Genomic DNA, 27,993 nt, shown 5'->3' with positions numbered 1-27,993 from the left:
TGGAACTGTGGTGATGGGTCGGAAATTCTTGGGGACGTTAGGGTCCAGAGTCGGTTTTTATTTTTAATAGAGGTAATACCCATGCTTCCTTTAAGTCATTGCATACTCTGTTGGTGGCAAAGGCCCTATTGATGAGGCTAGTTATGAAAGGTGCTAGTTCATTGGCACATTCTTTTGTTGCAGGACAGGTGTCGCCTTTGCACCTCGAAGGTTTGAGGCCTTAAATGATATTGATAGTATCCAGTATAGAGACAGGCATGAATGTGAACTTACAGGCCTTGTATAGTTCTGTGGTGGGAGGTATGATGGGCGTGGTCAGGTCGATGTTAAGTTTAATTTGTTTTAGTTCCATTTTATTTTGTACTAGAGAGATTTTGTTGGCTATGGCATTTTGTACATTAGAGCAGCATTGTGCATCTTTGGTAGAATAGTCAGGTCAGGGGGCAGGTGATTCAGGCTCACAGTGAATGGCGAATAATTCTCTGGAGTTGGATTGGGCATTCTAAATTCTTTGGTTGTAGACATCACTTTTAGCTTTGATTATGGTGGCTACCTTGTAATTGTCGGAGGTAGTCTGGAAAAGGGCTTTATTATCGGGTGTTGTGGACTTAGCCCAGTTGCTTTCAGCAGATTTGGTTGCACGCAACATTTGGTGATCAGAGGTGAACCAAGGGTTATGTGCTATAGGTTTAGCTTTTTTAAGTTTCAGAGGGGCTACTTTCTCAATGGTTTCAAACATAACTTTATTATATATCCTGACCAGTGTCGACCGGTCACTGTCAGTGATGATCGTATCCAGTATAGGTGTTGCGAGGTAGCATATTATCATGATTGATCATTTACAGGCTTCTGGCAGGTGCCATGGGTACTAGACGGGTATGTTTTGCTGTTTTGTTAGAGTGGTGGAGAATATTAGAGTATTATGGTCTGACCAGGGATCCGAGGTATTAGAGAGGATATTAGTAACACAGTTGAAGTCAGCGATCCAATCAAGGATACGTCCCTTTTCATGGATAGGGGAGCAGAGCTTTCATGGAGTTGTCCAGGAGACCCACATGGGAATCGAGAGGGTAATTCAAGCGAAGGTTGACCCCCCCTAACATGAGGGATTTAGAGTGAGGTTTCATATTGTAAGCTAAAAGACCGGTGATATACTCTTCAAAATAGGCTATGGGGCCTGGCGGCCTACAGATAATGGAAGGGTGAGAGTGCATGTATGAGTGATCGATATTTTTACAGTGATAATGTCACCGGAATTTAATGGAAGTTCAGCTAATGTTCTTATGTCAAGGACGTTCTTGGCTATTAGGGCCACACCACCACCTTTAGCGGTTGTTCTGTCCTTCCTATAGATGGAGTAGTCCTCAGGGATAGGTAAGGATAGGCCTGGGCCTGAGGCTGTGTGTAGCCAGGTTTCTGTGACTGCTATAAAGTCTAAATTATTGGTTTTGATGTCAGCTATATCCAAGGCATTGATCTAGCATTGATGAGGGCGCCTTTTAACCATAAGAGCTCGTTACGGTTGGTTGTTTCTTTAGCAGAGGAGTTTGTGATCACAGGGCATTTCAGTTTGTTGTCTGAAGTAGGTGGTATTTCTATTATAGGAATTGGGGCGGGGTGGCCTTTTGGAGGTGGCTGATCTGTGTTTATTCTGGCCTGGTATTGCCTACGAGTCTGGCGAGTCAGGTGACTCAATCTTCAGTATGTTAAGGATGGCAGGCGAATGGGTCTTACTGGAGCGTTGGGTGTAGTGTTGTTAAGTTCAAGAGGACAGTGTAAGTCTTCTTAGAGGTCCGTCTATAGGGCATGAGGGGTATGTTAGCACACTGACAGCTAGGATGTGTGACAAGCGTTTCTGTCGGGCATAGGTCCTGGCAAGTGGCAGAGTGGTGTAGAGGTGTTTGTGATTAGTGCGAGGATAGTGTGTATTTCCTTGCAAGTCTGTCCGGTGGGCATGGAACAGGGAGGTAGGCTGTGGCAGTAGGGCAAACAGGCTCTTTCTGAGTAGGTAGAGTAATATTAGGAGTGAGCGCTAATGCCAGGAAAAGTGGAGATTTATTGAGGAAGGGAGTGGGGCATGGGAGTGGGTAGTGACAGGCGCATCGAATGCGGGCTAGGCCATTCCCAAACTGGATGAACGAGCCTTGTGCGCATGCGAGCAAAGTAACACGGTAAGGCAGTAGTTTCAAACAAGTGCTTGAGTGGCAGGTTTAAGTGCGCCAATGTACTAGATACCGTGGCAGTCAGGCTCAGCACGCAGAGAGGTATATGTGCGAGTTACTGCACAGTAGTTTTGGCTGTCTCATTTATCAGGATGTGTAGGTATGGCTGGCAGTTTCGTAAGACAGTGTGGCTTGTTACTTACACAGGGTGCAAGTCGAATAGTAGGATCGAACGGTCCGAGGACAGGAATCACAGGCGTGAAGCAAACTTTCCGGGCTTCAGACCTTCAGTACTTTTGGCTCCGACTGGCTCAGACAGGAGTCTAGTTAGTGAGCGTTTGTTGGGGGCAGGCTTCTGCCTGCCGGTGCCCCAGGATAGGTCATGTAGAGATGACTGGCCAATCGGCTTCCAGAGGCACAATCCCTGCCCTGGAAGTGACATTTCTTACGGCAGCCATTTAAGGATATCCAATCCTTGCGGTTTGCTAGTGGAAAACAAACCTCAAAGGGTGCACAAAACGGATTTGGTAGTGCTCGTGTAGCAGGCAGATCTGCAGCCTCGGATTGTGGGATAAATAAATATTCAATCAGCTGTAAAGTAGAACGTAGCGAAGAATAAGCCCACGGGTTTCCGCTCCTTCTACCAGGAACTGTAGGACTCCAAACATACTGCTGATCCCGAAACCCTACAAAGTTACCTAAACGATACTGAACTCTATTGGGTGGAGAGGGAGCTTTGTGAACCACTAAACCAACCCATTTCCCTGGAAGAAAATCTGCTAGCCATCAAAAGCCTACCAAACACCAAATCCCCGGGCCCAGATGGCCCAACTGGCAAATTATCTAAGTCTTTTGCAGCAACGGTGGCCCAACTCTTCCTGGGTGTATACGAGGAGGCGCTCAAGCGTGGGATCCTACCACCAACCCTTCAGAAAGCCAACGTTACTCTGTTACATAAGACAGGTAAACCCCCCAAGGATTGTGCATCCTATAGGCCAAATCTCACTTATCAATCTAGATAATAAGATACTAGCAAAAATACTATCGGCTAGATTGCTCCCTCTGATGCCGGGACTGGTACTGGGAGATCATGCCGGCTTTGTCCCTGGGCGAAGCACATTTGGTATCAGGAGATGGTTAGAGGTTAGTGAAGCACTTGCACCCTCACGCCAAGCAATCGCGGTACTACTAGCGGCAGAGAAGGCCTTCGACTCTGTCGAATGGCCCCATCTCTTTGCGGTACTCAAACAGATGGGTCTGGGGAAATACTTTATCAGGCTACTCTCCCTCTTATACAACAGCCCGCGATCGTCCATTCTCCTAGGCAACACAAAGTCCACAAATATAGACCTGCAGCGGAGGACCAGACAGGGATGTTCGATCTCAGCTACGATATTCGCGTTAATAATGGAACCCTTAGTGCTAGGGCTTCGCTCCCGTCAACTCCAGAGAGGTCTCACTCTCGGACGGCATAAACTAATAATATCTATCTATGCGGATGATGTGGTCCTCTTCATCCAAGAGCCAACCGTAAACCTAAATCCCATTATGCGCAAAGCTATTAAATTCAGCAGCGTGTCAGGCTTAAAAATGTATCATTCTAAATCAGTTATATTCCCGCTGACACCGGGTACCTGAAAATTCACGGATTACCACGGGTTCACGTGAGAAGACGCACGCCTATGATACTTGGGAATCTCAATGTCTCTCAATCATTACAACGTATTTAAAGATAATTACGAGAAGGCAATAGGGTCCCTCCAGTCACAAATACAAAAGGTGGAAAGCGCTCCCACTGATACTATGGGGTAGAGCCTTGTTAGTTAAAATGGTAGTGCTTCCTAAATTGCTATGGCCTACACAACGCTCATTTTACCAACATCCCGTGGAGGCTTGGCACTCCCTGATCTAGAGAGATACTACTGGGCAGCCCGGGCACAGTTCTTCAGCTATTGGTAGGTCACTAGTTTCATCAGACCACACGTGCAAATAGAACGAGTCCCGGTGTCGCCCAATCTGCTTAGAGTGGTCTCCCACATCCCAAACCATGATGAGCGTGGTCCGCTCCACATAAGCCATCTGGAAAAAGCTGAAATACGCCATCCATACCAGATTCTCTCCTCTGTTTCGAAATCAAGTTCATACCTGGGGTCCCCCTGACAACAGAGTCGGTCTTTCCCCAGTGGGCGGACAAACTACAGTTACAGACCATGGGCGACCTGTTCGCCAAAGAGGGGTAGCAACACATCCCTTGACACATTTGTATATTTCATGCTCCATTACATCCTGCAAACACTTTTTCCGACGTTCCCGCAACAACCCCCTACATGGCAGCTTTTACACAACGTAACTCAAGCTCAGGGTGAAGGCAGACTTGTTTCAATAATATACAGATCCCTCTTAATGGAGACAGTACCTCAAAACACTTGCGCAAAGGCAAGGTGGGAGAAATCTCTACAGGCCCCGATACCAGACGAGGACAAACCCAAAAGGTGGCACTGAACACACGTTTCAAACAGATGCACTTTAATTATCTCCATCAAACATATTACACCCCAGCTAAAAAAACGTGTCCAACGCCCCGAAGCAGAGGCCTCCTGCGAGAGATGCGGCACCGCAGCAGCAAACTTCCTTCATCTAGCCTGGGACTGACCTGCAGTGTCTCGCTTCTGGACTCAGATTTTACAGACAACAGCCGCAATTGTCGGCGAGCACTTGACACCTATCCCTCCTACCGTGGCCTTCCTAGGGCTAACGCAACACTTATCACCCGCAGTAAGGAGACTCACAGGTGTCCTGTTTATACTTGCACGCAGGAGAGTGGCCCTGTCATGGGGAAGAGAACCAGCCCCCCCTCTGGTGAACTAGCTAAAGGATGTCCTATACTGCCAAGACGTAAAAACAGAGTTCATCAGAACACTACCTCTACATGCATGCCCACCCGGAATTTGGGGACCACACATCCTTTATCATCCTTGTCTGACGACGATGCCTCGCCAATCCATTCCCAATGAACTCTCTGAATAGACTCGCCAAGTACTCCATCGCAGAAGAACCTGGCCTTGAGTGACTACCCGAAGACACAATATCCTTTACAAACAATTTAATGGAGGAAGAGGGGAGATGGGGACTTTGAGGTGCAACTGTTGATACACCCACTTGGGTGTTGTTTTGCTGTCACTTGTTGAAAATCCCAAAATAAAGTTTAAAAAAAATAAAAATAAGCCCACCGGTTTAGCTTAATGATCCTGGCAGTCAGATGAAGTATGTACACTGTTCCTGTGGTGTACTAGGGAAGGGGAGCTCCTGCTTCTAAGCTTCCTCAGCAAGATGAATGCATGGATCGGACAGGAGCTTTGTTTGGAAGCCTTTGTTGGGGGCCGGCTTCTGCCTGCCCGTGCCCCAGGTTAGGTCAAGTAGAGATGACTGGCCAAATCAAAAATACATAAGAAAGTCCATATAAAGTCACATGAGCTAATACAAATAAACATAATAAAAACTAGTATAACAGGATAAAATAAGGTCATATGTACAGGTATCAAGCAGATCAGTTCCCATTTAATGTCATTCTAATTGACCAGACCTTCGCCAGATAACTTGAGACTGCAAACTCTACATCATTTGTCATTTTAAATTTTTTTTAAAAAGTCCTGGGATGACTAAAGTTGATAGTTTTGGGAAATTGACTAGAATCCCCTTTTCCTTAGTAGTGTATATTTTGGGCATGCCAACAGGAAACTCATTTTTTCTTCTACTGGGGGCCAAAAATGAGAATTGCGCTTTCTGGCATGACTATCAATGTGTATAATCGACCACAGGGAACACATTTAGTCGGGGGTTATTGCATACAATTCTTATTAAAACACAGATAAACTTCATTCAGATAACCCCCCGGACCTGGATTGGTTTTGAACAGAATATATTGAATTAATATTTTATTTATATTGCGCCCGTACACAGGTGTTTCAGAGCGTGAATATAGCCTAGACAACTTGAATGACTCACTGCGTCTCATTAGTTTCCCAATGCAAAAGGTCTAGTTTACTTTTCACGTCCCTTATAGTTTCCCCTGATATGTTCAGTTCTTTATATATCAAATGTAAGAGTCCCATCTTATTCAGTAGGGTGGAGATATGCCTATAACAAATCATGTTTTGCCTCCAAAGGAGCTAATGATCTCCCAAAGTATGTATTCATAGTAAGCCACATTTTCATATTTGCATAGGCGGGTTCAGTATATTAACGGTTTGCATTTGACTTCAAGCTGAATTGCTTTCAATCCTGTTTCCATGAGCAATGAATTGTGGTGGTACTGGTCGGCAGTCCTAATGTTCGCTTTACGAATTCGTTTTTCACTGTTAAACTCTTCAAACCCTCATAGTTCACTACCACATAGGGCAGCAGCGGATGCTTAGGACCCGCAAACTTCAAGAACTGTCAGTGGAAGGCGACTGCCTAAGATGGTTCAATGAACCATGTGCACCCGCATGGGATTTAAGTGCTAATCTGCTTTTGTTACATTGGGGACCCCATTGTGCATCTTTCTGAATTCTTGCTCTCTGCAAATCATAAAAATGTAGAACCTGAAGAGGTTTGCTGCCTGGACCGATATTGGTCTTAATTTACAGGGTGGACTGGCATGGCAAAATCATCGATTTGGAACGGCTCACTGCTAAATTTGTGTTCTTACATAAGTCTAAGACTATGTCTCATTGTTTTTATGAACCAGTTCTGTTCTTCAAGATCAGAACCACGTCATCGGCATATAGTACCATGCCGACTTTCTGGTTTGTGACCCATGGGGCATGTACTTCTGTGTTAGGGAGAATTCTAAAGAATGTGCTAATTTCCCTTACCTTTTGAGATCCCAAGCAACTTTGCTGGATTTCTAGAATTTGATTTTTTACTTGGGAAGAGTGTGAGCCTTTTTTTTTTCCCCCACTCTTCCATGTATTTTGAGATGTGTTTTACTTTTGTGTTCTTTGGTTATGGAGTTTTAAAACAACTCCATAGGCATCTTTTTCTGTGTGTCACAAAGGGTTGTATACGAATTGTTTGTTTTACAACTGTTGGAATTACAATTGACCTTTTCACAATTGACCGAATTGTGAAGGTCAATTGTAACAACTCCCCACCTAACGCCAAACCCCCCAAAACCCGTATATATATATAAATAAATATATATTACCAAACAGATATAGAGTGCTGAGAGGTTGCCTAGCATATACCACCCACCCCCCCTCCCGAGTCAAAACACTCATGTAACAGTCAGATGTTACCCTTTCCTACTTGAAATGGCTGGTTGCAGTGGTTTACATCGAATGATTTGTCCCAACCACGAACAACGGTAGCTAAAAATCGGGTCAGCCATGTTTTTCAATATGGCGCCCAGGACCCATCTGCAGACTCCAGTCAACTTTTTTCACCATTTATTTTTGGAAAGGTCCTTCTTGTGTTGGTCTCTGTGCGCGAAAACCAGGTTTGGTCCCTTTGTTCGATGGCCTTTGGCGGGCTTCAGTGCTGAAGCCCTCCCCTGGCGGCTGAGTGTCTGGGGTGGACAGGATGAGAGGGAGGTGCCCGAAACTCCCTGTGCTTAGTCTCCTAGGGGACCTGAATGCACTCGAGCGTGATTGGCCGGAAGGCTGTCCAGCAAGGACAGCCACCCTGCTGTGTGAGTGACAGCCAGGCTGGAATGAATGGGGGAAAACTGTTTAAAAGCAGGTCTCTGGGACTTGGAAAGCAGAGTCGACCACTGGAACGAAAGAACCAAAGACAAGCTGAAGGAAGACGACTGCTGCAACTCCTGGATGACTGGTTAAGCCCTGCTGCAGGTTCAAATTGCCTGAAACTCCATCGACAGAGAAGCCTTTCAAGGTTAACTTCTTCCCTTGAGTTTGGTGGGAACAACCAACTCGCAAGCCACCTGGACATCGTCCCCTCCTGGTCAAATATTCTGCAGAGTGCTGTGGAAAACCGGATAGCGGAAGGATACCAGTTTGTGGTCTTTAAGGCACTCTCACCTTAAACCGACGTATTGCCAAGCTTGTGGCCTCTACCTGGGCAGTGCAGGAACCTCCCGATATCATCCTTCTTGTCCCCACGACTGAATCTCAGGAACAGCGAGATCTGCTTGAACTGCCAGGAACAACTCCCTCAGCTACAGCTCTTCTTCACCTTAAAAAGGTACTGTGCACATGCAGTCCGAATATCATTTCGGCCACGGTGAAAGTTTGTGAAACTTTCCCGACTTTGAAGGCTTGTCCTTCCCTTAACCAACATCTAACCTTTCGTCTGACCAAATTCTTCTAAGATCCGTGGCAAAGACTTAACCGTTTACTACCAGAACTGTGCTTTCCTATACAAAGACAATGAACCATTGACTTTAGCCCAGGCCTATGAACTGAATAGCTGGTTGTAGTTAACTGAAACCCTTTGCCCTGCCTATGAAAGTATTTGTGCTGTTGATTCTTATAACCTTGTCTTTTTACCCCTTTTTGAAGTAACTGAAGTGCCATTTTGCTCACACTTCAGGGGAGCTGAACTTGTTCAGTAACTTATTGGTTGTGTATTTGTAGTATATTGGTATATGATAGAGCTGCTCTTGCTAGTGTAATGTTTTCCAAATGACAGTGGAAATAAATGTATATTCTTTTACCAAGAAACCTTGAGAAAGTGTTTGAATCACTGTAATTGTTGGTCCTTTGTGTAACTTGTTCTACTGCTCACTTTACTCTTGGGATAAGTCAGGCTGCTTAGCCACTGCTACCACATTACTGTGTAGTACGGGCTTGTACCAAAGGTGAAATTGTACTGACACTTGTAGTCTTAATTGCATGTAGTGTTCCCGAAGGGCACTGCATGTGATTCTGCCTAACATTCTGCATTGTGATCTTTGATGACAAATTATTTAGGGCAACACTGGCAAACTCCCTCTCTAGCAGGGAATACTTTTGTTATCTTGCTGCCTTATCCAAATTGGACAATTTCCATATAGTTTCTGGATTGGGGCAAGAATTACTAAGGGAAATTTGAGATCTAATAATACCTTTCGTAATGTGCTTCTATCCATGAAATCGATTAAGCCTTGAAATCCACAAAGATCAAATAAAGAGATTCTTTCCCAAGGGATACATATTTACTTATGATCATTTACAGGCAGACGGCCTAGTCTATCGCACCCACTCACAGTTTTAATTTCGGACTACCAAGTCGTCTTCAATGTCCTCCTGTCGTGCAGTTCTGAGTCGATTGAGAAATATTTCGGCATTGCCATTGACAGACTGTAGATTAATCTTATGGGCCTTATGGCATGCCAGAAGAAAGACTCAGACCAGAAGACATACTTTACTACAGGAATGGTAAATCAAAAGAAACCCCTTACTGACCCTACTGCTAACCTAACAAACTAAAGTCAATAAAAAAAAGGCTTGCCCTCTGTCCAAATTCTAACTTCTTGACGAGATATTCCTTGAAAAAGAGGTGGTGCCCACCTTTCCGGCTTTTTCTTTATCTTTTTTTGAGACACATTTAGGTGGAGGCACACCGCTGACTGAGCATATACTCAATCAATCGAGTATATATTCCTTTTGAATATGTCATTTGAAGAAATCGAAAGGTCTTACAACAAAATGTGCAGAAACCTTAGGGTTTTGAACGGAAGAGGCAGCAGCAATTCTGGGTTTAATTAGCAAAACAGCAATCGATAAATCTACGAGTCAACCAAAAGATCCTGCAAAAAGAATCAAACAATTGGAATATTTAATAAGGAAAGAGATTAATCGCAAATTGCATGCTATCACACTTGGCAGATACTTTAAGAACCAAAGAATACCAAGAGGCTTAAGAATACAGTTGCCCCCAACACGGTGTAAAGAAAAAGAGTTTTGTCAGAAAATGGAAAGCAATCTTAAATACATTTCGCTTGATTTGATTCTCCTAACCATCCAAGTGCTATCCAAGAACTTAATTACACTAGACGCTGAGATTGCAGAAATTGAAAAAGAACTAGTGGAGAGTCTAGGAAAAGAAGATTATGATTTGATACTAAGAGAGATAAATGACAAACTTGAAGGCTATAAAAGAGAACTGGAACAGAAAGAGATACGTAAATTCAAGAGAGATACATATGACTATTTGAATGAAGAGATTTATACATGCATGGAGAAATATGGACCAAAACCAAACACCAGACCACAAACAGGTCCCCATAACCAGTCTGATAATACCTCTAGTTCTGACACAGATTCTTCGAGAGAAACGAATAAGCAAGGAAGCATATCTAACATCTCTGAAGACACAAGAACCGCTAGCAGTACTGGGTTAAACCCTCCAAGTAGGGTAGAGCCAACGAGCGTCCGCCCAAAAGTTTTTTTAGGCGCACGCCAAAAAGAACGCAACAGGGCAAAAGGAATCCAAAGAGAAGGCCCCCAAACGAGGTTACAAAATGAAGAAAACTTAGTGGTAAATATTTCGAGCCGCCAACTCACAGAGGATAAAATCAAAACTTCACAAAGAGGTTTAAGTTTCGTTCCTACGTATGGAACTACCTTATTTAACAGCAAGATAGAAATGTTCAAATTCATAAGAAAACTAAGTGTTTTTTGAGGAATTGGAGAGAGATGGTCAGGCAACATCTATCCAAGATGAATGTGATTACAAGGAATTCAAAGTGAAAAGCCAGTTTATACAACCAATTGTTGTTCCATCAGTGGAGATTTTTCAAAGAAAGGTGACTAAAGATTTTGAGAAATTCAATTTCAAATATCCCACTCATAAGAATCTAAAACCACACAAGTTAAAACTGATCAGAAACTTGTATAACACGAAGGAGATCACGATACGCCAAGCGGACAAAGGAGGAGCACTGGTGATAATGGATCCAATGAATACGAAGAAGAGCTTTGGAGAGAGTTTAGAGACACTAATGTATATGCAACACTTGAAATGGACCCCAGAGTAAGCATACAAAGCAACCTAGAAGAACTTTTGCAAAAGGCACTGGAATTAAAATGGATTCATCTTAGCACGTTCAAATTTTTGTTGAAACAACATCCCTGTATCCCAAACTTTTATACAATTCCAAGAATTCATAAAAAACGCATTACACCCACCAGGAAGACCAATAGTGGTAAGCATTGAAAGCATCTTGCAACTCTTAGGGAAGTACATTGATTTTTTTCTGCAGCCAATAATTCAACAAACTCATACTTACTTTAAAGATACTACTCACTTTCTCAAGAAATTGATGGAACACACCTACATAAAAGACTGCATTCTGTTTACTATTGATGTTACAAGTTTATATACTTTAATTCCACACGATTTGGGACAAGAAGCCATTCAATGGATCCTGTTAACGGACATTTGAGCCCAGAAATAATTAATTCTAATATTACTTCAGTTTATAGCAGAAAACACTTATTTTCAATTCAAAGTTTCCGGTACAGCTGTGGGAGCAACAATGGCCCCTACATACGCGAATTGTTTTATGTTTAAGTTTGAAACAGACCACATACTTACTAACACGAGATGGAGCAAAATTAATACACCTATGGACTAGATTCATAGATGACATTTTTGGAATGTGGATAGGCACAAGAGATGAACTCATGGAATTCTTTGAGTACTTAAACACAATAGATCTGCGGATACAGTTTACTCACGAATGTTCAACAACACAGATTCACTTCCTTGATGTACTTCTCAATGTGAATGAAACTGGATTTAAAAGGTCTCTGTATCGAAAAGAAACCGATAGAAATAACCTACTCCACCAATTAAGTCAGATGCTACGCATCAAAAGAATTGTCAGTGATCCTTCTGAATATGACAAAGAACACGCTGATATGTGTAAAAAGATTTCAAGCACGTGGATACACAGAAAGTGATATCTGTCAAGAAACAGAGAGTAAACCCACACAGACGAGAAACTCTTCTGAACACCAAAGAGAAGACCAAAGATGCACCAAGTCTGGTGTATGTGTCCAAATTTTAAATTCAGAGCAAACAGATTAAAAAAATCATTAAAAAGAACTGGCCCATATTAACGTGTGACACTAGGGTGGAACATTTATTTAAAGAACTAGCAACATTTGTCTACGAGAGGAGTAGGAATTTGCGAGATTAACTTGTGTCCACAAGACCGCTAATCAAAGGCCCCATCACTGAGAGAACATGAACATTACAGTGTCTACATTGCTACTAACTGTAACCTTGTCATCAAAGGAAATATTGTCAGTCATTCACGTACTGGACAGAAGATCAAACTTAAAGATTACACCACATGTGACAGCATTAACATCATTTACCTGATTAAATGCCCATGTGGCATGCATTATGTGGGCAAAACTAAAAGAATGGCCAAAACACGTTGGAACGAGCACCGCTCGTGCATAAGGAATGCTAATATGAACTCAGCGGTAGCGAGACATTGGCTAGCATTGGCTAGAGAGAAAACACGATCTGTCACAGATAAGATTTCAAATCTTGGAAGTAGTAAAAACTAGAAATCCACATGAGAACCTTAACATTAAATTGGACCAAAGAGAAACATTTTGGATTGACAAATTAGGATGCCTCAATTCATCAGGCATTAACAAAGAGATCAATTATCAATGTTATCTATAAATGCATTGACACGTTGTACTTAAATGTTCTTTCCTTTTGACACTAATGCAATGTGAATCTATAATATATGGCACCTTGTATTGAAGCACTGTAACAGTGAGCAAGCTTCCAGTTCCTTAAAAAAAATCCCCTCCCCCAAGGTGGTAAAATGGAATATAGAGTTATTCAATTAAGGTATAGGAACCATTAATGTACCTATTACGAAGAATGCACTTATGTTTTACTTAATATTCCTGAAGTATCCTGTGATATATACACTCTGTGATCCTTTTGCATTAGTAAAATCGGAAACAACACTTCTTGGCTAAATAACGCTTCTAGAGCCCAATATCATAAGTGTTCGAAAAATATACAAACAAGCGCTGAATACTATAACTAAGGGGCATATATTGAAGCACCGCAGGGAAATCTCTTTTAATTTCCTACGGATGCTAATGATCATTTCATCATGATATATAATCACCAACTCCATTTGTTAGCATGACACAGTGCTACCTTTATGTGTGTAGATAAATATTTGATATTGGGACAATGAGTGTATAACAGGACGGTAACACATGTATGAACTACACCATGGTGTTTGGCACGTCCCGGCCTCTGCTTCCTGAGCGGGGCTAAGACGTGAGACGGCCGAGTCATGCCATACCCACGGGCGGATCTGACTCGGGCGTCTCCAGCTGCAACCATGGCAACGCATAAAATCAGCTGGCAGAGCGACATGTGCGCGCTCTTCACAACACAGAGGAACTCGAGAGAGAAGGAAGGTAAACTGTTAGCTCTGCTACGAGAGAGGCTCATTAGCTAAAGTACTGTTATTGACAAATCTGTAACGCCATACTTGTATATTTTTAAAAGGTGGAAAACTTGATCACCTTCATTGTACAGCGTGCGCAGCAGGCACGCCAACGTTAAAGTAAGTGTTATATGTTTGGCATCTGGAAATCTATGTTGAAGGGAGTTTGGTGTAAGGTTTTCTGATTAGAGGCATATCACACTTTAGGAACTTCCGTTTTGAACTCCTTACAGTTCAAAGGACTCCACATGTATGGCACACAGAATTAAGGTATTTGAATTTATATATACTTTGAACACCAATGATTGTAAGCCTAATAAGTAATGTTGGTCCTATTAGCCCCAATGCGATTTATTTATTGTTTGTTTCTTTTTTCTTTTATTTAGTCTTTGAATAATTCGCACATCATCAATTTGGACTACGGTATTTAAAATGAAAATGACATCAATATAATGGATATTCATATGTGCGATTTACGTTTTGTTGTTTAAATATACCTATTATGGGAATGTATATGTTGACTGTAAATAGAGAATACAGCCCTGAATAAGGAGATAAGGTTCTCCGAAATGCATTGGCAATGATTAAAGCTCTCACTGCTATATCAACCTAGTTGGTGTGTTAGCTACCTTCCAGACAATATTAAACTTAAGAAATGGTTGGACCATATATTAGCTTTTGATTTAAGATACAACTATTTTCGGTTCTATGTTATTTTGCCGCAGGATTTTTCGTCGTGGGACTTTTCATTGCCTTTTTTTAATCGAAAAAAACCCGTTTTTTGGGGGGGGTTGCTCCCCTAAATCCCCCCTTTATTTTAATTTTTTTTAATTATTCCCTTTCACCCACAAATATTTTTTTAATTTTTAAACCCCCCCCCTCGATAAAAAAACGGCGATGAAAAGTCCTGCGACGAAAAATCCAGCGGCAAAAGAACTGTATACCCTATTTTCATACTAAGAGCACACAGAACGAGGATTCACTTATTTTCTATGATGTTTAAGTATATCACAACACTTTTTTACTAACTAGAGGTAACCTCTATAGATGTACATAAGAGAGAAACCGTTTAGTAGGGTGTGGCACAATCTGCTTTTTGCACATAGATTAATTATGAGCCCAGGTGTCTCTTGGCGCTTTTTACAGTCTGCACCTCAACAATCAGAAAACTATATTTTTTGAAAGCTTCAGAGACTTGATGAGATATTCCTTCAAAAATAGGTGGTGCCCACCTTTACGCCTTTTTCGGTAACTTTGTTACTGCCAATTTTACCACTACGCCAGATTATAAAGGTCGGGCCTGGAGTGGAAGATTTATCTCCAGTAAATCCTGAAGGTAAATTCTGCCACTCACTGCCGGAAAAGGGACAGAATTAACACGGCAGAAATTCTGCTTTGGTAATTCCACCAAAAAAGCCCCATTGAGTCCAATAAACTCAAAAATAAATCAGGAATTACCCTGCAACTTATAATCCAAGTAGCAGTTACAATAATTCAGTTGGGCGGTATTCCGGCGGATTTAGCACCGGGATGCTGCCCAACTCGTAATGAGGCCCATTATCTCTTATTTGCCGGCAGTGTCTAATACAATTCTGAAGCCGAGCCCACAAAAAAGTAAATTTAGAGAACTGCCCACGACATTCTGTACAACGATAAAGATATAAAAAAAAAGATCAGATATTCACCATCTCTGATTTTGGAATCTATATTCCAGACTGAACCGCTCTAATTGCGTGGCCCTTTTGAATGAAGTACACCGACAAAAACTAATTTCAACTAAAGATATCGATTGAGTAGATTGCTCCAATTGGTGCTTGCTCCAATTGTAGCAGGACTGACATTGTTGCCATCAAATTACAAGAGCGGTCTATACTATGCTCATAGAGGACATTGAAGCACTACGATCTGAGACCTTGTACTCCAGGTGGACCTAAAGCCTTCACTCAGAGCTGCCCTAATAAAGAGAAAAGTAGCAAGTCCCATGTTAGACTAGACCTTAAAATAGCCTAGCCTCAAATCACTGTGTGGAACTAATGGATCCTGAGAAACCACAGGATCACCCCAAAGATGACTGGATTTGGATGCCGGCAGTGCTCTCAAAAGAAAACTAACTAAAAATAGGGTGCAGAAATTATTGTTCGTGTAATCGAAAATGCGAGGGGTTACAGCAAATGACTACATGAGGTTTCCCTTTATGCAGAAATCAGTTCCCACACAATTGTATTATTTCTAGAGACATGAACACTAAATTGAATAGTGTGGGATGGCTATAAATCCTATCAAATGCCACTAGATTTAGAGGCAGTTGGCCATCAAGAGGACTAAATCACAGTCAAAACTATTTATTTTGTAAATTGGTGAAGGACGAATTTAAAGGTCTCCTGGCAAAAAAGGCAAAACTAGCAGTGCATGCATACTAGAACCCCTCTCACTCCGCGATTGACATTATAATATAGGATCTCAGACCCCAATAGAACATTTTGATACACCAGAACATATGTGGAATAAAGTGTTCAATAAGTGGGGACTCCATATGCTAAATGTTAATGTCAAGAGAGATATCCTGAGTAAACCCACTTGGGAAAATTGATAAGCACTCACGGATAAATTAGATTTTCAAAACGGAACACATTTTTCTTGTCTGTGAGCATTTTGTTATTAGGGAAAAAGATGAAGTGATCACCATATGCTGATTTTTGCATTAAGCTTGAAAAATGCCATAGCTCAATCTAATGGTTTAACAGAACTTGAAGTGAATTATAGCAAAAAACCAAATAATAGAGACCAAAACAGATTACATATTTGACAAAAGAAATACACATTTTATATTATAATCACTCCACATTTAAATGTAAAGATGGAGGTGACAAGAGCTGATAACCTTTCCCACCTTTATCCGAAATGGAATTGTGGAGATTGATCGATTTATTTATTGAGCGCCTTACACCAAGGCGCTGTACAATGGAACAACAAATGCAGAGAAATAACAACAATTAACATTGTGAGCAAGAATACAACTTGAATCATTCTACAAAACAGTGCAAGGAGCAATTAACAGAGGGGGGTAAGAGGAGTGGGGATAGGAGTGTTGAGGGGGCAGGAGAAGGATAGAATAAGTGTAGAGGAAAGGGAGAAAGAATGTAATGGGAGCGGGGAGAGAGGAATTAAAAGAGGGGAATGGAGAGGGTAGGGGGGCTTCAAGGTGGGGAATGGAGAAGGAGGGATTTAAGGGAAGTGCGAAATGAGGTGAAGGTAGAGGAAGATCGGATTGGGAGGGGGAGAGAGTTCCAGTGCAGTGGAGCAAGAAGGTGGAAGGAGCGGAACCGGGAGGAAGCACAGGGGGAAGGAGGTACAGTGAGAAGGAAGCGGTCAGCGGAACGAAGGGAGCGAGAGGGGGAGTAGAAGGAGAGAAGGGAGGAGAGATAAGGAGGAGCAAGACCATGGAGGGATTTGAAAACAAGGCAGAGAGTGGAATTTTAGTTGTAGGTGGAAAGGTAGCCAGCCAAGGTGAGAGAGCGAAGAGGCGATAGAGTCGCAGGAGGTAAGGAGACAAAGGGTACGAATGGCAGAGTGGTATATGGATTTAAGAGGGGCAAGCTGAGAAGAGGGAAGTCCGAAGAATAGAGAGGAGCAGTAGAAGAGGCGGGAAAAAATGAGCAAGGAAATTAGTAGTTTGGTAGCATGGAATGTAAGAGAGGGGCGGAACACCTTTGATGAGACTGTACAAACAAGGAATAGAATACTACTTAGTGAGATTTGAATAATAAAAGTAACTAAGCACAGACTTCCTGAAGAAAATTAGGTCACAAAAACAAAAGTACAAAAATTGGCTAAAAGCATATAGGCATTTACTTACACAAAGGATGGAGAACACGTGTTGGAAGCCATCCTTAAAAACAATAGCACACATTTTTGGTCATATGTACAGAATGGGATTAATCAGCAAAGCTAAACTCCGACTAATCCTGTATCTGAGGAGAGTTGGTCAATCATCTAGCACTTGTATCCCAGCACTGGGGAAGTAAAAGTATGATGAAGCCATAGAATATCAATCTAAATTATGATGCAATCATTGGGATTATAATTTAATTTTTAAACTCATCCAATTCGAGGGCTATGGGTCCAAATCGGTTAAAGGAGTCCCTAAAATACTGGCTAATCCTTTTGCTTATATTTTTTGGAGATTCCAACTCTTACATTTCCCAATTTTTAAAAAGGGAGACTGAAGTAATCCAGCAAATTATCACCCAATAGCATTGCTGGATGCAGAGAGTAAACATGTCTTGTCACTAGTTCTGAAAGACATTGAAGAAGAGGAAAATTGGACCAGTATGCTGTCAAAATATCAAACAGGATTTAGGAAAGGCGTAAGCACCCCATCATTAACACATTGATATATAAAACCTGTGGAAAAGGTACTCCATCTCTGTACATTGCCAGCATAGACCTTACACAGAACTTTGACATGGTCAAACAATCCCGCCTATGGATAAAATTGAAAAACTGGCAATTCCTGGCAATCTACTAAATATTCATAACCATGTGCACAACAATAGCAATCTTTGTGTCAGTTTGCCTTTGAAAGGGATCTTGTCTAGAAAAATAATAACAAGGGCCTGAGGCAGGGGTGTGTGTTAGATATCTTAACTTGTATGTCTCTGACATGGGTGACCATTTAAACAAAGCAACATTCATTTCAACTCAGATAGTTGGATGCAAAGTCTGCTGGCTGACGTATGCAGACAATCCTTATTGATCATACATAAGTGGGTCTGCAACACCTTATAAATGTGGTCCAAACTTTCATGAATTAAAATGATTTATTCAATTAAAAACACAATATACTTCCCACGGCATAAAAGGGGCCAAACCTTTGCCATAAATTAGGGAATGAGAAAAAGTATTAGGGGTGAAATAAAATATTTGGGTCTTTTAATAGTTAATTAAGCTCGTAAATCTCTTACATTACGTAGACTTAATACGAGAGCACAACAATCTGGAGCAGAGATGACATGTAATGCTAGGAAATACTGCAGATTCTGACTGATCCCTTTGATTAAATTCTGTTGTGTAAAGGGGATACCAGCCATTATGTATGGTCTGGAGATTTGTTCGCTGTCAGACGATATCAACTTTGCACGCATCGAGTGAAAAATATGCCACAAGACACTTATTGTATGCCAATGTTAAGGTATGAATAAGGGCTTCTCTCTTTGTATCGCATATATTTGAAGAGGGTACCTTGTTAAAAAAAATATAAGCTCTACAGAAAAAAATACCCTACTCTACTGCGGCAGATGGAGAATTCCAACCCAGGTATTATGAGACTTTTAAAAAGAAGTGTGCAAAAATGTTGGATATTTTAAAATTACAAATTAACAAGGGGGGTCCTGGGAGTCCCTCTGCCAGACATTAGTCCTGGTTATGAGAGACTTACCCAGAGTCTTTAGCTTACTATCTTTCACAGAGAAGAAATATCACAAACATTTCAGTCTTTTTCCTGCCCTGCTGCAGTCCAGCACCGAAATGCTAGGCAATTCTCCTCTGAACAAGAGTACCAACAGCAACCCCAGACACGTGTTTCGGTCTGATTGGACCTCATCAGTAGGGTGGAGCTGTGCCTCTATAAGAATAGTGAACAAGGGGTCCATGTCTGGATTCCCCTAGTAACTTAGGGTGAGACTCAAAGTTACTTAAATAGCCAAATTAACGAGGGGGAGTCCCTCTGCCAGACATTAGTCCTGGTTACGAGAGACTTAACCAGAGTCTTTAGCTCACTATCTTTCACAGAGAATAAATATCCCAAACATATCAGTCTTTGTCCTGCCCTGAGCACCAGGGCCCCCCTTGTTAATTTGCATATTTAAGTAACTTTGGATCTCACCCTAAGTTACTCGGGGAATCCAGACGTGGATACTTCTTGTTCCTATGTAATTTTGTACCCAAGTGAAACCTCTGTAACAGCGCCACGATACCTCAGGGCCACTGAGCACTTTATAAATTCAAATTAAAAAAGAGGCAAAAATCGGACGCAAGGCGCATTAATTTCTTAACAGGCATCACATCACAGATATAATTTGTGGCTCTGTAAAAAGCTAAACTAAAGATATTGGTAACATGCCTTAAAGTCAGGGATGTTCTCCTACCCTCCAATATTTTGAAATATTGGAAACTCAAATGGTTGTTACAATCTCTGGCTGAACAGCTGATCAAAAATCTAGTCTGCTTGGCCAGAACCACCTGGATTACTCAAACAGAAATGAAGCCTAAAATAAAAAACGAGTTAGATCTGGTATATAATTACGAAATCAAAAAATTCAGACATGGCGCTCTAAGCCAAAGTATAGAGGGTTGTTTTCATTGTCTTGATATTTGGTATTTTCTATATAAATTAGCTCAATGATTTAACCCTATCAATTTTTAGGAGTGGTTTTCCGAATTAGTTATGAATTGGATTGAATTTAACGTATACCAATACCACAAGAAAAACTGGTTCACACAAATCTCATCCTCGATCTATCCTCCCCACCCCCAACCCAAAATGTCCCCAGTAATTGCTGCCCCGAGTGGCTCTCATGGATGGATTAAATTATTCTTGGCAAGGATGCTGTGAGCAAGAGGTGCACCTAGAGACCATATTATGTGAGCATTGTTTCAGACATCCTATGTGAACGAAGCAGTCCACCTTGCTCTGTGTTGTGGCCCAGTGTGCCAATCAGGTAGAAAACTAATACTATAACATAGCTGTCACATTTGCATCAGATCCAGTGATTGATTAAACATGCCAGCCACACTGGCAACATTTCATATATCCGACTATTGCGGTAATTGTGCAGAATAGAATAGCACTGCCTTATGGATGAATTTCAATTTTCTAAGGCAAGCACCAATGAAAACAGATAAATGGGCATGTCCCTCACATTCCTTAGCGTTCCTTTCAGTTCTCAATGACATGATTTCCCTGTAGTGGGAATACAGCATATCCAGTGCCAAAACTAAAGCGGTATTAATCTGGTAACATACATACATACCATCACAATTGTTTTCATCACTTCCATCTTCACAATCTGAGCGCCCATTACACTTCCATGATTGAGGTATGCAGAGACCAGTTGTACAACGGAATTCAGAGCTCAAACAACTAGCAGTAGTAACAGGTGGAGCATGGCATTTGTCTTCCAATTCATCAGATCCATCTGGGCAGTCCTTTTTACCATCACAAAAGTAGGTATTTGACAGGCACGCGTTGGTAGACCTGCAGAAGAATTCAGAGGGCTTGCAAGCAGATGCCCGGCAATTCTGTTCATCTTTTTTGTCTCCACAATCATCATTTCCATCACAAATTAATGTATTAGAAATACAATGCAGATTGCCACAGTCAAACTCAGTAGAGCCACATGTGAGATTTCCTGAAAAAAATTTAATGGAGATTGTTACAAGTTCCAGATGCGTAGAGTGCACAACTTGCATTAGAACATTTTTTGCTGAGCTACATCAACAAACTAAGCCATGAATTCTCAAAGAACAGTTTCAACATAACTAAGGAATGGCAAAGGGACAAATGCAGCAAAGCAACAGAACAGTATAGAAAGTAAACCTTCAAAGTGGTGTCCACTGGAGCTCATTAATAGTTCCATGCAAAGATGGGTCAACATTGATCTCAGCAATATTTTCGGTATGAGAATGGTAATGTGCAAGATTCTCATGTGAAACTATTGCACCAAAGTAGGGAGAACAAAGACTGCCCAGAAAGTCTGTGTCCCAGAGCACACTTATTCCGTGAAGCAGATGAAATGTTTTTGATTACATAGTGGCTGCAGTGGCATTTCAGAACAACGTATATCATATCAATCTGACTAAAATCATATGAGCCAATGCAAATGGTTAAGTCTATATGAGGGCCATCCCATACAAAAATGTCACACACACACAAAGACGTCCCAGTACATGCAGTCCTTCACATCATGGGAGCTCAACCCCTCTCATCTACTAAGGAGCATTTCAGCAAGTGCAAAAGATGTACCACACCGGGCAATCTCTGGACAATGACAGAAAACAGAGCAAAGGGCAGAGAAAATGTGCCCGCTGGGGAGATGGTGCACAGAGCTAGATATTAGTACAGGCTCCAAGTTGGACATGTCTTTTTGTTTAAATAAATAAAAAAAGAAAATAAATCATACGTCTCTTACCATATGCCTACTCATTGAATCCCTAGTCCCCGACACACGGCCACAGCAATGTAAAGTGTTAAAGAGACTAATTGATTGGCAAGTAGAAGTGAGGCTACGTAAAGCCAGAACATGGGATGAGATAGGAGGACACGTCTGGTGTTTTTATGGGGCAAACCATGAAGCTAGTGCCACCTCATGTGGTTGTGGGAAAGGTATATTTTCTGGATATGTGAAAAGCCAGTGTTTAATGTGTCAAACCACCTCATGCTGATTGACATTATGTTTTGTGGGGACTAAGGCTAGGTCGATGTCTTTTCTGTTTGGGATGCACAAGCAGGTTTTCCCTAGCCGCCGCTTGCCCTCAATGTTATATGGGGCCAATTTGGGCTTAGTAAAAACCGAATGGAGGATGTCAAACTAGCAGTATACTAAAGTACAGAGATACAACAGGGTTCTTAAAAACGACAAAATGAAAGTATACAGGAATTATCAAACTGGTTATGCATGGTCTTCAAAATTGGGAATGTACAAAGAATTACTAGAATGATGAAGTGATCACAAGTTGAGATAGTAAATATGGGACCATACTGGCATTCCACAGACAGCTCTTCTACTGAAAATTTGCTAAATAGGGATATACACTGGCATTATCAAACTGACTCAAGCTAGGATTTTCAAACTGCTAACATACTGGAATTATTCTGTATAATATATTATAATACAGGGTTTGAAATTGCTGGGAGCTATTTAGCTCCTGCTTCTACCCTAGGAGACCCTGGTTATCATACATAATAGGCAAAGACTTCACACTGTGCATCCCATGTGAAAGTTACAATTGCTGTGTTCTCGCTCCTGGTTCTCCAGCAATAGCTCCTGCTTACTGGGTGATGCCCGACACCCTAGAGCTGGTTTTAGCTCCCTGATCATCGAATCTCAATTTCGTTTCCTGAACTAGGGATTCAAACTGGATATGTAGTCAATAAGGTATAGTAGTGCGAGACATAAAATAAGTAGTGTTGCATAGCAATTTGCAATGCCATTTTGTAGGTTTGGTAATTAAATTGCACAGCTTACCCAACATTTTTCGCTTTCCATCGAGGCTCCCTCCAGCCTCTTATCTGTTTGCGCAAGTTCAAGAGGACAATGGGAGATAGTGCAGCAGTAATCAGTAATAATCTATACCATTATTAAAATGGAAAAGGCCTATGTGTGAGTGCTAGGCAAGAAACGTTATTTTTCAAATAATGAATACCTTTATTATTGTTTTTTTAAAAGACAGTCCTGCAATTCCGTCATAAATAATGTAAGTTGTTACTTAAGCCATCATTACAGTATTGCTACTGTAAAAAACTGCATGGTCTCCATGTTTTTCAGCAATGTTTATGTTTTTCAGGAAAGTTGAGTATAAATCTCATTGTAACTATAATTTTTGTTGGGGAAAGTGCATCATATTGACGAGTGAACACTTTTCAAAATGTACATAACAAGGACAAATGCGTTTGATGGTAAACCTAGTTCGGTGACCTGCTGGTTGCATAATTCTGTATCAGTGGTGCTCGACCCATGAGCTGATCCCAAACTCATTGACATTCGATTTTGGCACCCTGTTGCTTTATACCAGCTGAGATGACCACAAAACTACAATATTCCACCTAGTTTGCCCAGTTCTCTGCTTGCCACACCATCAACTCTGTTTAGTCGCTTACATTCTTTCCTCTTACATAATGATTACAAAAAGCTAGCTAAAACGTTCACGCCAAGTAGCGGTCAATAATACCATTCAGTCTGTATATCTTCAAATGTACTGCAATACAATAACACTGTAGTTCACCTACAGAGCTTGCTTTTCTCTACGATTATGATTGCATGACATTAGCACCTGCGGGAGAGAGCCTGCCAATTCAGTTGCTGGGAACACAAGAAGAATCTGCAAATAGTTGCCAGATAGTTGCCAGCATACCCAGCCTTTACTCTGTCCTTGGAGGCTCTGCCCCAGGTTTAGTCTCCAAAGGAGTGCCACACCTCAGCCTCCTTCCCACTTACCTGCATGCGTCTGTGCAAACACGGAGGTCATTGAAATACTCATTTCCAATCGCGGACATATGGGTAACTTCTTTTAAGGGAAGCATGAATTGCGCAAAGCCTGGTTCCCAAGCAAAAAAAGCATCAGGACCCCAGATGGCAGCTCAGAGTTCTAATACCGATAATATCGCTTTCATGAATAAGCAGGGCTGGAATGCTGTTCTTGTGCTTACTCGACTCGGCTTGGAGAAGAGTTTGTCCCCCGAAAGTGGTAATTAACGGCAACTCGAAAACAGTTGATAATCAATGACAGGCATTGGATATCCTGTCCACCTGAAGTTGACAATGATCATGTCTTACGCAAAACCATACTACATACCTAGTCTCAGGCCATGACTATCCTATAACATTGTGAACTTTAATGAAACTTCTAATCCTCTCCTTGCACATCAAATGATGAGTTACTCATACAATATATATATCAACTTTATTGTGATTAGTTCAATTAAGAACTTTACACAAATAAACAATTAACAAATAAAATTAGAAACTATACACAAAGAACAATTAACAATTCAAAATTAATCATCATGTCACATTTCACACTTCTCATATATCAAGTGTATCAAATGTATGAAATATGTCACATATATCATATATCATCTTTATCAAAATTAGTTGGACAGACAGTTTCTACTCATAAAAAGTGTTAAAACTGATCCATATAAAATTATAAAAGGGTTGACAATAATAAGCATGATACTAGTTATATCCCATCGTAATTGGGACGTACCAAGTGCTAGTGCTAACAATTGCTAAACGGTATATGACCTAAAATCTCTAAAACTCCAAAACTCAAAATTAAAATTAAAATACTACTGCCTTTCATACACACCAGAGCCTCCTGATAGGGTCCTAATACACAATTGCATAACGTTCCCGTCACGTATCATATCATCTTCTTACACAGCACACAATAGGCTCTGATTAATAACAGGCATATTTAACTGGTTTGTACAATGCCATTATGTCTGTATACGATTAAGCCATATAAAAGGGTCTATATGAAGCTGGTTGTCACTTGTTTCCATACTCGCCACAGTGCAATTTGTAAAGATAGTGATTCCAGATTCAGACAAGTATCCCAGAATGCTTCACCGAGTATAGTTTCATAATTGTGCGCAAATGGGCCATAGCTGTTCATGTAAGTATTGCCCATTTTAATACACTGGGTGAGAACATGTCTAGCTGTTTCCCTTTGCGATTTAAGAGTGCAAATACGACAATATTTTTCCTCAGTTCCCAAACCCAGGCGAGTGCCCGTTATTGTACGTAATGGGAGTTGATTTGTACGTAGTTTCAATATAAATGTCCTTAGTACGGATCCGGACTAAGCAATAGATACGGTTGTACTTTACAATATCGATGTACCACGTGGGATACTTCCTCATAACCCTTCAGATTGGCTAGATGGGTATAATTTTTACACCAGTCCCATCTATCAAAGGATTTTCTAAAGGCTTTCCTCAGATGGATGTACACTTTAGATGTTTTGGCTATAGTCGATTCATAGTTCCAACCGATATCTTTAAAAAGGTCTTCATTCAACTCATGATAATTTCTACAAAGGAAAACCCTTTCACTAGCCATATTGAGACCCACTGTTTCCAATAGCGCACAGGCTGGTTCAGAGCATGCTTTAAGGTAGAAACACCCTCGTGCCCGCCTCGCCATCCCCCCTAATATTAGACCAAGCTCTAATCTCAAATATTGCATGGAGCAAGGAGGTCCCTATACATAGTAATGATCGCCAGAACAGTCCCTATAGCACATCCAACCACGAAAAATCTTGCATTGCCAGTGCATCCAAACCATAAAGCATTGCAGGAACAAAACATTGCTTATATAACAGTCGAATGCCAACCAAAGAAAACCCGGCATGTTCTCCTGCGTATTTGCGAGCTTGTAAGATTAATTGCTTAGCTCTGCAGGTTTATTTTTTTATTTCTAATGACGACATAATCACCCCTATACCAAAAATCCAGGCCCAAATATGGATAGGTCTCAATGTAATCAATGACACCAAATGCTGTATCCATAAGGGCCCGGTTTACCGTGTTCCTGGTGACCAACATCAAATTTGTCTTCTCCAAGTTGATGGTCAAGCCTGGTTCCATGGCATAAGCATTCAACTCACCCAGCAATATCTTCATACCTTTGTACGTACGGTCGAAAGGAACTAAATCGTCCGTGTACAACATTCCTGCAATAGATAAATTGCCAATCCTAGGTGGGCAGTTCGCCACTCCCGAGATGCGATGCAGCAAATCGGCTGTATACAGATTATATATGGTAGGTGCAGCTACACATCCCTGTTTCACCCCTTTGTTGATGAGTATAGGATTAGCTACATTCCCTCCTTGATCCAGGCGGACTCTTGCATAATTATTACTGTGTAACAACCAAAGCACACGCACTATCCACTTAGAGCAATTTAATGCTTGCAATTTGTTCCATAGAATATGCCGGTCAACCTGGTCAAATGCACTCTTAAAGTCTACAAAAGCGATATATAGGGTCACATCTCTGCGACTTCGGGTAGTCTGTATAAGATGGTCTAACACCCGGATGTTGTGAGTTGTTCCAGAGCCTGCACGAAAGCCTGTCTGGGCTTGGTGAAGATTATTATTTTTGACCAGCCATTTTTACAGTTCTTTAAGTGAAAATCTTGCCCGTGCAGTCCAACATCGATAGTAATCGATAGTTTTGTGTTTAAGTTCGGTCTCCCTTTTTATATACAGGGAGAAGCACAGACTGCTGCCATGATGATGGCATTGTCCTGGTTCTGCAGACTCTGCTAAACAAAATTAATAGAATTTGTGCCCAGTGTTCTGGATCATCTTTGAGCACCACATTGGCCAGTCCATTTGGTCCTGGTGCTCTAGATCTCTTCAATTTTGAAATGGCTTCCACCAATATCTTATGGCTTAATGGCACTAACCAAGGTCCCTTTGATTCGGGCTGAGATAGAGGAGTCTCCGGATTAAAAAACGTATCCGTCACGTGATCCACCCATACCTCTGAGTTAAGTATATTAACACCCCTGTCCCCCTTGGCTAGGGCCAATGACCTCCAAACCTCACTACTATCTCTAGATATTACTATTTTGACAAACTGTTGCCAAGCCGTTGTTCTTAGGGCCATACGGTATTGCCTTAGCCAAGCCCTATAAGTGGCCTTAATTTGTTTACTTTTTAGTTGAATTTCATGACCCATTTCCCTGACATGGCCCTGGAGAGTAATAGCACGGATGCTCCGTCGCATTTTACGTTTAGCATCACGGATGTTAATATCAAAAGCTTTCTTGTGTCTAGTACTCTCAAACACCAATGCAGGGATTATGGTGTTGCCAATTGCATGAGACCATTTACGGATCCACTGCTCAATGGCATTAGGGTCCATTTCCCTAAAAAGCAAGTGGTCAACTATAACGCTAGGGAACAGTGTCATATTTATCTTGTAGATCTTTTCGCGACTCTAACTAATTCTATTACCAGCATGGTTGGTCCCCACCCTGCCACACATTAAAATTCTCTCGTGTGGTTCGGTGTTAGCTAAATCCAGTGCCATAATCGAATGATCACTATAATCATTAGATATGATCTTCAAGGACAAAACCCTCTCTAAAATACCATGATTTCCAGCCATATAGTCTAATGTGGCCTTTTTATTACCCGCTTTCCAAGTAATGTTTCCCAGCTGATCTCCAGTAGTGCGACCGTTCAATAGGGAGAGAGCCCAATCGTCCAAGAAGTTCAGCCACATATTTCCTCTTTCTGTGGCCCGATTCTGGATCATTATGCTACGTTCAACACCATTAGCATATAAACCAGCCCTTTTCCGGTCTACACATCTGGCGTTCCAGTCCCCAAAAATGAGGATCAGTTTGTCTGTTATCAGTGGACACCAATTTGACAATGTTATCAGTGGACACCAATTTGACAATGTGGTATCCAACAGCTCCAAGAGCCCTTCCGTCGCCTCCCCAGAAGGGGGATCATATACATTCAGTATTGGGAGTCTCTTGGCCTGTGATCCTTCAGCAGAGATGACCATTTCTACAGCCAATAGATTACCACCCGGTGTGCCCAGCACAATAGGTTTGGGTTCAAGATTGTGTTTGATACCAATCATAAGGCCACCTGGCGGTCGACCCCGG

At 41.5% G+C, this 27,993-nt stretch overlaps 1 protein-coding gene across 2 annotated transcripts in view; it reads right to left on the bottom strand.

The window, feature by feature from the left end:
* CD320 (CD320 molecule) overlaps window positions 1–27,993 on the bottom strand; it is a 245,050-nt gene that overhangs the window by 97,062 nt on the left and 119,995 nt on the right. For both annotated transcript variants that reach the window (XM_069649710.1, XM_069649709.1), the window contains one exon: window positions 20,613–20,990. In XM_069649710.1, the coding sequence (XP_069505811.1) occupies window positions 20,613–20,990 (378 nt within the window). The remainder of the gene's footprint in view (window positions 1–20,612; window positions 20,991–27,993) is intronic.

Source organism: Ambystoma mexicanum, chromosome 1p, assembly GCF_040938575.1.
Source record: "Ambystoma mexicanum isolate Mex_15411 chromosome 1p, UKY_AmexF1_1, whole genome shotgun sequence".
NCBI lineage: Eukaryota > Metazoa > Chordata > Amphibia > Caudata > Ambystomatidae > Ambystoma > Ambystoma mexicanum.
The sequence above is the reverse complement of the archived record's forward strand: the minus strand, read 5'-3'. Positions and strand labels throughout refer to the sequence as shown.